Genomic DNA, 13,339 nt, shown 5'->3' on the forward strand with positions numbered 1-13,339 from the left:
CATGAACGGGGGAGGGGCAGAGAGAGAGGGAGACACAGAATCAGAAGCAGGCTCCAGGCTCTGAGCCATCAGCCCAGAGCCTGACACGGGGCTCGAACTCACGGACCGCGAGATCGTGACCTGGCTGAGTTGGACGCCCAACCGACTGCGCCACCCAGGCGCCCCAAGATTTCACTCTTTTTGATTGCTGAGTAATACTCCATTGTATAGATATACCACATCTTCTTTATCCATTCATCCATCGATGGACATTTGGGCTTTTTTCATACTTTGGCTATTGTTGATAGTGCTGCTGTAAACATGGGGTGCATGTGTCCCTTCGAAGCAGCACACCTGTATCCCGTGGATAAATGCCTAGTAGTGCAATTGCTGGGTCATAGGGTAGTTCTATTTTTAGCTTTTTGAGGAATCTCCATACTGTTTTCCAGAGTGGCTGTACCGGTTTGCATTCCCAACAATGCAAAAGAGATCTTCTTTCTACGCATCCTTGCCAACATCTGTTGTTGCCTGACTTGTTAATGTTAGCCATTCTGACAGGGGTGAGGTGGTATCTCATTGTGGTTTTGATTTGTATTTCCCTGAGGATAAGTGATTTTTAGCCTTTTTTTCTCATGTGTCGGCCATCTGGATGTCTTCTTTGGAGAAGTGTCTATTCATGTCTTTTGCCCATTTCTTCACTGGATTATTTGTTTTTTGGGTGTCGAGTTTGATAAGTTCTTTATAGATTTTGGATACTAACCCTTTATCTGATATGTCATTTGCAAATATCTTCTCCTATTCTGCTGTCGGTTGCCTTTTAGTTTTTCTGATTGTTTCCTTCGCTGTGCAGAAGCTTTTTATTTTGATGAGGTCCCAGTAGTTCATTTTTCTTTTGTTTCCCTTGCCTCTGGAGATGTGTTGAGTAAGAAGTTGCTGCGGCCAAGATCAAAGAGGTTTTTGCCTGCTTTCTCCTTGAGGATTTTGATGGCTTCCTGTCTTACATTGAGTTTTTTCATCCATTTTGAGTTTATTTTTGTGTATGGGGTAAGAAGGTGGTCCAGGTTCATTTTTCTGCGTGTTGCTGTCCAGTTTTCCCAGCACCACTTGGTGAAGAGACTGTCTTTATTCCATTTGATATTCTTTCCTGCTTTGTCAAAGATTACTTGGCCATACGTTTGTGGGTCCATTTTTGGGTTCTCTATTCTGTTCCATTGATCTGAGTGTCTGTTCTTGTGCCAGCACCGTACTGTCTTGATGATTACAGCTTTGTAGTATAGCTTGAAGTCTAGGATTGTGATGCCTCCTGCTTTGGTTTTCTTTCTCAAGATTTCTTTGGCTATTCGGTGTCTTTTCTGGTTCCATACAAATTTTAGGATTATTTATTCTAGCTCTGTGAAGAATGGTGGTGTTATTTTGATAGGAATTGCATTGAATGTGTAGATTGCTTTGGGTAGTATCAACATTTTAACAATATTTGTTCTTCCTATCCAGGAGCATGGAATCTTTTTCCACTTTTTGTGTCTTCTTCAATTTCTTTCATAAGCTTTCTATAATTTTAAGTGTGTAGATTTTTCACCTCTTTGGTTAGATTTATTCCTAGGTATTTTATGGTTTTTGGTGCAATTGTAAATGGGATAGATTCCTTGATTTCTCTTTCTGTTGCTTCATTGTTGGTGTATAGGAATGCAACCAATTTCTGTGCATTGATTTTATATCCTGCAACTTTGCTGAATTCATGAATCAGTTCTAGCAGTTTTTTGCTGGAATCTTTAGGGTTTTCCATATTGAGTATCATGTCATCTGCGAAGAGTGAAAGTTTGACCTCCTCCTGGCCGATTTGGATGCCTTTTATTTCTTTGTGTTGTCTGATTGCAGAGACTAAGACTTCCAATACTATGTTGAATAACAGTGGCGAGAGTGGACATCCCTATCTTGTTCCTGACCTTAGGGGGAAAGCTCTCAGTTTTTCCCCATTGAGGATGATATTAACGTTGGGTCGTTCATATATGGCTTTTATGATCTCTAGGTATGATCCTTCTATCCCTACTTTCTTGAGGGTTTTTATCAAGAAAGGACGCTATATTTTCTCAAATGCTTTCTCTGCCTCTATTGACAGGATCATATGGTTCTTGTCCTTTCTTTTATTGATGTGATGAATCACATTAATTGTTTTGCAGATATTGAACCAGCCCTGCATCCCAGGTATAAATTCCACTTACGTGGTGAATAATTTTTTAAATATATTACTGGATCCGGTTGGCTAATACCTTGTTGAGGATTTTTGCATCCATGTTCATCAGGGAAATTGGTCTGTAGTTCTCCTTTTTAGTGGGGTGTCTGTCTGGTTTTGGAATCAAGGTAATGCTGGCTTCATAGAATGAGTTCAGAAGTTTTTCTTCCATTTCCATTTTTTGGAACAGCTTCAAGAGAATAGGTGTTAACTCTTCCTTAAATGTTTGGTAGAATTCCCCTGGAAAGCCATCTGGCCCTGGACTCTTGTTTTTTTGGGAAATTTTTGATTACTAATTTGATTTCCTTACTGGTTATGGGTCTGTTCACATTTTCTATTTCTTCCTGTTTCAGTTTTGGTAGTGTATATGTGTCTAGGAATTTGTACATTTCTTCCAGATTGCCCATTTTATTGGCATATAATTGCTCATAATAGTCTCTTATTATTGTTTTTATTTCTGCTGTGTTGGTTGTGGTCTCTCTTCTTTCATTCTTGATTTTATTTATTTGGGTCCTTTCCTTTTTCTTTTTGATCAAACTGGCTAGTGGTTTATCAATTTGTTAATTCTTTCAAAGAACCAGCTTCTCATTTCATTGATCTGTTCTACTGTTTTTATGGTTTCGATGGCATTAATTTCTGCTCTAATCTTTATTATTTCCTGTCTTCTGCTGGTTTTGGGTTTTATTTGCTGTTCTTTTTCCAGCTCTTTAAGGCGTAAGGTTAGGTTGTGTATTTGAGATCTTTCTTCCTTCTTTAGGAAGGCCTGGATTGCTATATACTTTCTTCTTATGACCGCCTTTACTGCGTCCCAGATGCAGTAAAGGCGGTCATAAGAGGTTTTGTGTTGTGGTGTTATCATATTCATTGGCTTCCATATACTTTTTATTTTTTTCATTTATTTTTTTTTAATTTTTTATTTTTTAATATATGAAATTTACTGTCAAATTGGTTTCCATACAACACCCAGTGCTCATCCATATACTTTTTAATTTCCTCTTTAACTTCTTGGTTAGCCCATTCATTCTTTAGTAGGATGTTCTTCAGTCTTCAAGTATTTGTTACCTTTACAAATTTTTTTGTGGTTGATTTCGAGTTTCATAACATTGTGGTCTGAAAATATGCACGGTATGATCTTGATCTTTTTGTACTTGATTAGGGCTGATTTGTGTCCCAGTATATGGTCTATTCTGGAGAACGTTCCATGTGCACTGGAGAAGAATGTATATTCTCCTGCTTTAGGATGAGATGTTCTGAATATATCTGTTAAGTCCATCCAGTCTAGTGTGTCATTCAAAGCCATTGTTTCCTTGTTGAGTTTTTGATTAGGTGATCTGTCCATTGTTGTCAGTGGGGTATTACTATGGATGAGTTTCTTTATGTTTGTTATTAATTTATTTATATATTTGGGTTCTCCCACATTTGGTACATAAATGCTTACAATTGTTAGGTCTTTTTGGTGGATAGACCCCTTGATTATGATATAATGCCCTTCTGCATCTCTTGATACAGTCTATATTTTAAAGTCTAGATTGTGTGATATAAGTATGGCTGCTCCAGCTTTTGTTGACCATTAGCATGATAGGTGGTTCCCCATCCCCTTACTTTCAATCTGCAGGTGTCTTTAGGTCTAAAGTGGGTCTCTTGTAAACAGCATATGGATGGATCTTGTTTTCTTATCCATTCTGTTACCCTATGTCTTTTGATTGAAGCATTGAGTCCATTGACGTTTAGAGTGAGTACTGAAAGATATGAGTTTATGGCCATTATGTTGCTTGTAGAGTTGGACTTTCTGGTGGTGTTGTCTGGTCCTTTCTAATCTTTGTTGCTTTTGGTCTTTATTTATTTATTTTTTATATTTTCATCTTTTCTCCCCTCAGAGAGTCCCCCTTAAAATTTCTTGCAGGGCTGGTTTAGTGGTCACACACTCCTTTAATTTTTGTTTGTTTGAGAAACTTTTTATCTCTCTATTTTGAATGACAGTCTTGCTGGATAAAGAGTTCTTGGCTGCATATTTTTCTGATTCAGCACATTCAGTATATCCTGCCACTCCTTTCTGGCCTGCCATGTTTCTGTGGATAGGTCTGCTGCAAACCTGATCTGTCTTCCTTATAGGTTAAGGACTTTTTTCCCCTTGCTGCTTTCATGATTCTCTCCTTGCCTGAGTATTTTGTGAATTTGACTATAATATGCCTTGTTGATGGTCAGTTTTTGTTGAATCTAATGGGAGCTGGACATGATTTTCTTTGTATTTCTCCTGCTTAGATGTTTTCAGGGCTTCTTGAATCTGTAAATTTTATTTCACCAAATTGGGTTATTTTTTCCAGCCAGTATTTAAGTATTTTTTTTCTGCCTGTTCTATCTTTTCCTTCTATGACTAATACTACACACGTGTTAGACATTTTGCTAATGACCCAAAGGTCCCAAGGGTATGTTCATTTTGTACCATCTTTCCCCTCTCTCTTCTTCATATTAGGCAATTTCCATAAATTTATATTCAGGTTTACTATTTCATCTATTTTATGTCATAAGCCCACCCAAGTGAAATTTTAATTAGAAATACTGTATTTTTATGTTCTAAAGTTTCCAGTTGTCTCTTTTATTAAAAAAACTTTCGGGGCGCCTGGGTGGCTCAGTTGGTTGAGAGACCGACTTCGGGTCAGGTCGTGATCTCATGGTTTGTGAGTTCGAGCCCCGCGTCGGGCTCTGTGGTGACAGCTCAGTGCCTGGAGCCTCCTTCTGATTCTGTGTCTCCCTCTCTCTCTGCCCCTCCCTCACTCATGCTCTGTCTCTCTCTGTCTCAGAAATAAATAAACATTAAAAAATTTTAAAAAAACCTTTCTATTTCTCTGCTGGCATTCCTATCTTTTCACTCATTATGTGCATATTTTCTTTTGCCTCACTGAGCAGAATTAGGCTTTCAAATCCTTGTCTGCTAATTCCAACTCTGGATCTTGTTTTTTCTTTTTTCTTTTTTTTCTTGAGAAAAGATCCTATTCTTTATGTGTCAAATAAGTTTGAATTGTATTCTGGACATTGTGAATGTTATGCTGTGAAGATTCTGTATTTTGTTATTTTCCTCTAAAAGGTGTTGATTTTTTTTTTTTTAGTAGATAATTTAAATAGAGTAAAACTACAAACTAACTTTTTGGTGGCAGCTTAAGTCTGAGTTTAGTTCTTTTATTCCTATCTGCATTGTCATTGTTTGCACACAGTTCTGCATGTGTATGGTTCAGGGATCAGCTAGAGATTTGGACAGAGACACATAATTTATATTTCCTTCTCTCTGGCTCTCACTTTCTTGCAGTTCCCCTTTCCATTTCCAGTAGATATGGTTGTTTTAAACTCTGTGCTTTGGTAATTCAGACCAAAAATATCTGTGAGCAAGCTATTGGAATTTTAGCCACCCTGTGTGGCACAAACTGAAGCCATCATCCAGTCTAAAAGCAATAGAGAATGGAAACCCATATTCCTGTGCCATTTACTTCTTCCAAGTGTTATCATCTCTCTAGAATCTACCTGCTTTTGGTTGGTCTTCAATTGCTTCAGGTAAGTTATGTTTTGTTTTGTTTTTGTATTTTATTCAGTTTGTAGCTGTTATCTTTGAGAGGGTAGGTCCAGGAATCATTTATTTGGACATACTGCAAGTGGAACCTGGAGGGGAGTACAGGTTGATACAATAATTTTAGTGAGAAATTTGGCAATAGCTAGCAAAAGTTGAAGTTTAGAATATCCTAAAACAAATTTTTGCACATATATACATATGTAAGAATGATCATTGCATTTTTTTTTTTGGTAATAGGAAAAAATGGCAAAATAACCCATATGTTCATCAATAAGACGGGAGGTAAATAAATTGTGGGATATTTATAAAATGAAATCCTATACAATATTAAAGATGAATAAACTAGTGCTATATGTGCCAATGTGATTAAGTCAAAGTTCGATGTTGACTGAAAAGTGTTAACTCTCAGAAAGATATGTATGGTATAGTATTAATTATATAAATTAAAAAAATATGTGAAACAACTCTTATAGTTTGGGCTGCAGATATATATATAGTATGTCTGTAGCTACCCTATCTGAAATTTTACCCTATCCAGAATTCCAGTCTCTTCAAACATTTCCTATCTTGTTTACCTGGGGTAGCATTTTTTCTTTTATGCAATTATCAGTTTTTAGTGTTCTATATGTTTACCTCATTTAATTTTTTTTTTTCTTCTCCACTAGACTATTAGCTCCATGAAGGCAGAGATTGGTGTTTTCTTTGTTCTCTATAGTATCTCCAGGGAGATATATATATATATATAGTATTCAATAAGTATTTGCTGAATGAATAATTGAATAGTATAGATATATGAAGGTTTGATTAACTACAAAGTTAGGAAAGTTTTATGGGGGCTTCTCATGAATCTAAAATGTTTCATTTCTTGGGGCACTTGGCTGCCTCAAGTTTGTAGAGCATGTGACTCTTGATCTTGGGGTTGTGAGTTTGAGCCCTACACTGGATGTAGATATTACTTAAAACAAAAATACTAGGGGCGCCTGGGTGGCTCAGTCGGTTAAGCGTCTGACTTCAGCTCAGGTCATGATCTTGCACTTTGTGGGTTTGAGTCCCTCATCCGGCTCTGTGCTGACAGCTCAGAGCCTGGAGCCTGCTTCGGATTCTGTGTCTCCCTCTCTTTCTGCGTCTCTCCTGCTCATGCTCTGTCTCTCTCTGTCTCTCAGAAATAAACGTTAAAAAATTTTTTTTAAATCTTAAAAAAATAAAATGTTTTATTTCTTTTAAATAAAGTATCTAATGAAAATATGACTATATTAAGATCTAATGGCACTGGGTAGTGGCAAAAGTTGTGGTTATATTGTTTTTTATATTTTTATGTGGGAAATAACTTCATTAAACAAAAGGACATCAAAAGGTTTGGGGAAGATTTTTCAGAACATTGTAGTATAGAACTTAAGGGAAGAGGTTGTTTTAAAAATGAATAGGGAGATATTTGAAATGCTGGAATTAGTCATCAAGAGATAAGATAATTGTAATAGAGTATTAGGAAATTATTAGTGACTATTGAAAGAAACTGTTTCAGCAAAAGTTGCTAATAGGTGGGATGCTGAAGAAATGGAGACAGTAGGTGGAGAAATGGAGATCACTGATTCGCTATTATGATAGGTACAGCTTTTCCAGGATTCATGTTTGTGACCAGAATGGGACAATCCATTGAAAAGATAGAGACTTAAAATGTTGGAAAGACAGGACAATTCATGGGAGCATTTTTAATTAGAGGTATAGTTTTAGAAAAGGGCATTTCACCTGGCAATGAGGAGAGGCACTCCTTTTGCAGTAGAATAAAAGAAACAAAGGTTGACACAGGTAGGTGGAGACAAAGGGAAGTAGAGGTTCATCTTTGTTTGAAGTAGTAATTTAGGTCCTCTGTTGGAGTGGAGAAAGTGGATAATGGATATGATCCAGGTTAGTGAATTAGCTCAATAGGCATGTTAGAAGGTTGAGGTTGTAAGAGCCTAGGTTGTTAATTAGGGTATCAATTATACAGATGATTTCAGGCTTTGAAGGGTTTGAAACAGTCAGAACTAGCCTTAATGGAATGGGTACATTTCAATGGCTTGAACAGTAACGCTAACAAAAGCAAACACATGTGTCAAGGATTATTCTAGATTCTCATGTCATTAAAATGTGTCAAGGATTATTCTAGATTCTTTGTGTATACTCATTTAATCCTGACAACAACCTTTGAGGTAGCTATATTATTATGAGTATTTTGCAGGTGAGAAAAATTGAGACAGAGAAGAAACTTGCTTAAGGTCACACTGAAGCAGAGCTGGAAGTCAAACTCAGGCTATCTAACTCCTGAGTCTGTACCCCTTAACAATGTTACACTCTCAGTGGGGTAGTAGGAGGTTTTAATTCATGACAAACAGCAAGATTAGTAAGCAGGCCATGGAAGAGTAGTTTCCAACACATTGTTGCTTTCTTTCTGGGTTACCCATAGGACACCATTAAATTTTTTTCCAATTGTTTTCTTTATCAAAGCCTCAAGCCTTCCAGAAATTTCTGAGTAAATCATTGAGCCTTCTTTTAATCACACAATATTTGATATCTTCAAAGATTTATATTATATTCATATTTTCTTTCAGAATGGTTCTAGTTTATTTTTACCCCAAATTAACTCGTCAGCATTATTCTTTACACCACCATTTATCTTTGACTGAAAAATGGAACTTCTCTGGGATGTATTTTTAGGAATGAACAATGGTGTAGGGTGATCAGCCTGGTTAGGAAGACCAACCTGTCAATCAGTGAGGTGATTTAGTCTTAGTTGTGTATGCACCCCAAAGAGCTAAATTGTTAACATTTTTGCCACTATTATAGAGCTTTGCCACTGTGTGCATAATGGGCAGTTTCCTTGCTGTCAGAAGACTTTTTCAGGCTATTCAGAAACATCGTTTCTTGATATGTGGTCACATATTTTTTTCTTAATTGTCAAAGATTTATTTTGAATGTGTTGTATGTATCATATTCAATTTAACATCCTTTTCCCTAAAATAAGGATTATGCTTTTTAAGTTTTTTATTTTCTAATTGTTAAATTATTTTTATTTAAACATTTTATTTATTTAAGTAATCTCTGTACCTAACGTGGGGCTTGAACTCACAGCTCAGAGATCAAGAGTCTCATGCTCTTCCGACTGACTCTGCCAGGCGCCCCAAGGATTATGCTTTTTTGGTGAGATGGAAAAATATTGATATTGATTTAGTCACCACAATTATTAGCACTGAAAACAATTGCTCAACTCTTACAGTATTGTTTCCATAGCTTTTGCTAAATCAACGTGCTTTGATCATTGCTTCTTAGCTTTCACAAATTATTTAGGTTATTTGAATTAAAGAGTGGTCACAGCGGTTGGCAAATGTACAGTACTTCAATTTTAAAAAGACTTTAACTAAAAGGACTTTAATTTAGAAGGACTTTCACATCCATGACCATTTGATCTGCCCAATAAGTCTTTCAGCGACCAAGCAGGTTTTATTCTCATTTTACAGATGCAGAACCTGAGACTCAAGGACATTAAAAGATTGGTCCTAAAATGAGTGTCTTGAATCTGGTTCTGCCTGACTCTAAGTCCAGGCTCAGAACGTCCCTCCACTCCGCAGTTGATTCTTTAAGTATCTTCTATTAACATGTATGATGCCCCTTTCCATTGGCTTCATTTGGTTTTTCAGCAGTGCCACGTGCCAGTTTCCTCACGTGCCAATTTCCATTCTGGGTGGTTGCAAGGGAACACACCTGGGTTCCTTGTCTCTAATCTTTCATTTTTCTTTTCTGTGGCCCTCCAGCTTCACCTTCCGTGGAATTCTCCTCCTTCCTTTGCCCCAACTTTTTAAGTCGTCTCCCAGCCCCCAGGCAGTGGGACCTCCCATACTAATCATCAGCAGGAGAGCCCATCCGAGAGGGGAGGCAGAGGGCACGGACCGCAGCACGCCGGGAAGCCATGCTGAGGGTTACTTGTGCATTTCCTTCTTCGCGGTCCTCTGGAGCGTCCTCGCCGCCCTCCGGCCCCGGCTGTCTCCAGCCCGCCCCGGATCCGCCTCCCCCTCCTTCCTCCGGGAGGTTGAGACCAAGCGTGGGACGCACTTGTGTCCCTCTCCGGTCACCTCGTTGAGGCGCCGGGGCTGCTCCCGGAGCAGGATTTACAGGCCCGGAGAACGCCAATGGGAGATCCAAATGGTCGGGGACTCCGGCACTTTAAGAGGCTTTTCTCTGGGAAACACCCGTCCCCTCCGAGCGCCTTATGAATGGAAATACTCCTCCCCCGGTCGAGCCCATTTTCCCATTTCACCAGGAGCCGCGGCTTGCTCTCTCCTTTCGGTCTCCCCGCCCACATCAACGCGGGCAGCTCCAGGAGGGGACGGACAGGAAGCCTTTGGCCGCCTATTAAATCCCACCCATTTCTCCGGGGGCGATTTCCTAACCTTCCGGGACCGAATTCTGCAATTTGATGTGCGTTTTGTCCGAATGGTAGCGACACGGGCCTAAGGGAGGGGGAAAGCGAGGGGGTGGGGGGTGGGGGGTATGCGCTCTTTTCCTCGCAACATCGCTGGCGGAGCGAGGGAGCTCACACGACACAGATTTTGGGGCAAAGCCTTTCCATCTGGACAGCACCATGTCCACCAAAGCGGAGCAGTGTAAGTAGCAGCCGGCCCGGCGTTCCGGCCCGGCCTCCGGCTGGGAGCTATTGCAGTTGCGGCGTTTGCGGCTGCCGGGAGACCTTGGCATCGTGCTGGTGCGGGGGTGGGGGCTGAGGTTGGGGCGGGTGGGGGGTGGGGGGCGGAAGAGAAAGTGGGGGAGGGTGGACGTGGATGGCAACGCGGCGCTGTCCCCGGTGCTGAAAAAATAATGCTGTCTTCTCGGGCTTGTGGTGGGGTTTCGCAAGACTGAAAGACCCTGCGAAATGAAATTGAAATGGGGTCATTCTCGGGAAAAAGAGGCCTCATATCTTTCAGATAAACATTTCAGTATCTCTTGTTGGAGTGGGGGAAGGGGGGCAGCGGCAAATCAGGGGCGGGGAACTGTCAGTGCAACCAAAGCCTGCCTGGCCTTCTGAGCATGCCCAGTTCTAGGTGCTGGAGCCATCGGGGAGTTTGAGTCTGCAGTTTCCACTTCGGGTTGGAGAGGCAGGAAAGGAGAGAAGGGAGAGGGAGCCGGGAGTCAGGCAGAATTCTGGACCAGTGTGAGGAAAATCAACTCCTGAATACCTACACTAATGCAAAAACTAACCCCAACCACAGGTTAAAGCAAGAGTTGGTGCTTTGCATGAAGGTGAAAGGGGCTCTGAGAAAATGATCTAATTATTTTTCCAAAGAGGTTTCCTTTGTAGGGCAGCTCACACAAACTACAACAAATAGCAAGAGGATTTTAGTTGTCCCAGTGTGTTTGATTGGAAACAACCTGCTAACTCCTTGTGGACAGAGGAAGTTTCTAATATGCTTCCTATAGCCTCTCTTATTGCAGTGCGCATTTGTAGGCCGGTGGTAGGTACTTCGTAGGTTGATTAATGTGAAATCTTTTCCCCAGTGCACTTGAGGGATTCAGGAACTTAGTTTTTGTAAATAAAAGATATTTTTATTAAGCAATGAGTTTGAATTTTTAACAAATATGCCAGAACTGGTTCATCTAATTGACTCTTGTTTCTCTCAAAGAAGTACACAGTTAAGTTGATAATGCTGTCCTGTCACTACTTAAGTCTTTGTATTTCTTTTTTTGGAATGGCTATAAAAGCCATTTTGTGAGACACCCGACACAGTAGTCTCATTATTGTGGGGCAGTATGTTGTATATGATATGCATATGCAGTGTGCCACTTATTCACCAGATAGATGAAATGAACTGAAGGCTCGCAGAATTCCCAGATTGATGGTTCATTAGAGATTCTCTATGCCCACCTACCATCCAGTGCTTGTACCTCTTAACAATGTTATTTTTGGAATCTGGAACACCTGGTTTGAATCCTAGTTCTGCCATTTACTGTTTGACCTTGGGCAAGATAATTGATGTCTGTAAACTTTATTTCCTCATCTGTAAACCTGGGGTAATAATGCTGATGGCGTTGTGATTATAAACGAGGGAATACACATGGAAGATTGAGTAGTGAGCCTAGCACATAAAATAACTGAAGAAATGATAGCTCTTTCCCTCTTAATATTCCATCTCTTCTAAACAGAAAGTTCTTTTGTGAATTTTTTGGCCTGTTTTTAAAAGTTAAATCTAAACCTCAAAGAAAAATTTTGCTTCCACATAGGATTTCAAACAAATTGAATGCATTATGTTTTGAGTAATGGTAACATAGTTGGAATCAGTGTGAACTTTCCACTTAAGAATATCACACCCTTGAAGGTTTTATTATAGTATGTTAAAAAACCCACCACCTGTCATTTGATTTTATAGTTACATATTATGTGACTTCAGGTTAAAACCAGTGAGTATTACTGTCTTTTTTCTGTGTTTTCGTTTCCTTGTTATATTTGAGATGCACTGGATGCATTGTCTTGTCTCTTTCCTGGGCAGTTAATGCCAGGATGAATAAAATCTACTGGTGGATTTGGTTGTGTAGTGCAGGTAGTGTGTAGTTAAGAAGCTATTTTAGAAGTGTTTGTAAAACAGATTTTTTTTCCCTCTGTAGATAATGGAAAGGACACCATATTTGAAGTTAGAACATGTGGATTTGAGTTTTTCATGCCCTTCTGATTAACTGTGAGACACGGGGCAATTAACTTAATACTTTAGTGCCTCAGAGTTTCCATCTATGAATTAAGGGATAATAGTAGCAGCTTTATTTGTCCTAATTGTTCTGTTCTGGAAGGCAAAGGAGGTAAATGGGAATAGGCTGTGAAAAGGATAAAGATGTTTTGGGTGTTTTGAGGTATCTTCATTTATAGTGAAGGGAAGTTAAAAATTTCTTTTTTTTCTGTTTTACATGCACTAACATGAATGTATTGTCACTTGAGTGCACATTGTATACCTGAAAATAGAGCAAACACATGAAAATCTGCATGGTTGATGTTCATGAAGGGTGAATACTTTTTAATAAAGAGAAGTTGCAGATTTGTGGTATTTTATCCTTGGACTTAGTAGGAATATGGCTAGAAGGAAGGAGAAAGAAGGGAAGGCTACGAGATTTTTCTCTCCTACTGGATGCGAAGACCACCAGAACAGGAGAGAACTAGAGAGTTTATTTATCCTCTGAATTCAGGATTATGCATAGTACCACTTGCCTAAGGACCAAGAGGAAGAATGAGGTTTAATATAATGTCACAATATTATTTCTATTGCTCTTCTTCCTGAGGTGTCTTGATGTAGGTAGAGGTTTCACTGGTGCAGGAAGTGGAGATAGTTTGGTTGAACCAGCAAGAGGAAGCACTTGCATTTCAATCCAAACAGATTACGTGATTTACCTTTGAGATGTAATGTATCACAGATATATGAAAAATGATTTTATTTTTATGTAGTGATATTTTCTTGTGTGAAATAAGTAATAATGATGAAAGAGAGACTAGTATTAGCTAGGATATAGTTTGGAGCTGTTTTTATACATTCACTCTGTTTCCTGTATAATGTGCA

General features: G+C 39.2%; 1 protein-coding gene across 11 annotated transcripts in view; it reads left to right on the top strand.

Moving 5' to 3' along the window:
* The first annotated feature begins 9,265 nt into the window (after positions 1-9,265).
* The window catches only part of UNC79 (unc-79 homolog, NALCN channel complex subunit), a 266,546-nt gene continuing 262,472 nt past the window's right edge, over positions 9,266-13,339 (top strand). For 10 of the 11 annotated variants that reach the window (XM_042944162.1, XM_042944169.1, XM_042944167.1 and 7 more), the window contains exon 1: positions 10,317-10,408. In XM_042944162.1, coding sequence (XP_042800096.1) covers positions 10,387-10,408 — 22 coding nt within the window. In that variant the 5' untranslated portion in view covers positions 10,317-10,386. Of the gene's footprint in view, positions 9,314-10,316; positions 10,409-13,339 lie in introns of those variants that run through there. The other variant, XM_042944164.1, reaches the window with a different exon arrangement.

Source organism: Panthera leo, chromosome B3 (assembly GCF_018350215.1).
Source record: "Panthera leo isolate Ple1 chromosome B3, P.leo_Ple1_pat1.1, whole genome shotgun sequence".
In the NCBI taxonomy this organism is placed as follows: domain Eukaryota; kingdom Metazoa; phylum Chordata; class Mammalia; order Carnivora; family Felidae; genus Panthera; species Panthera leo.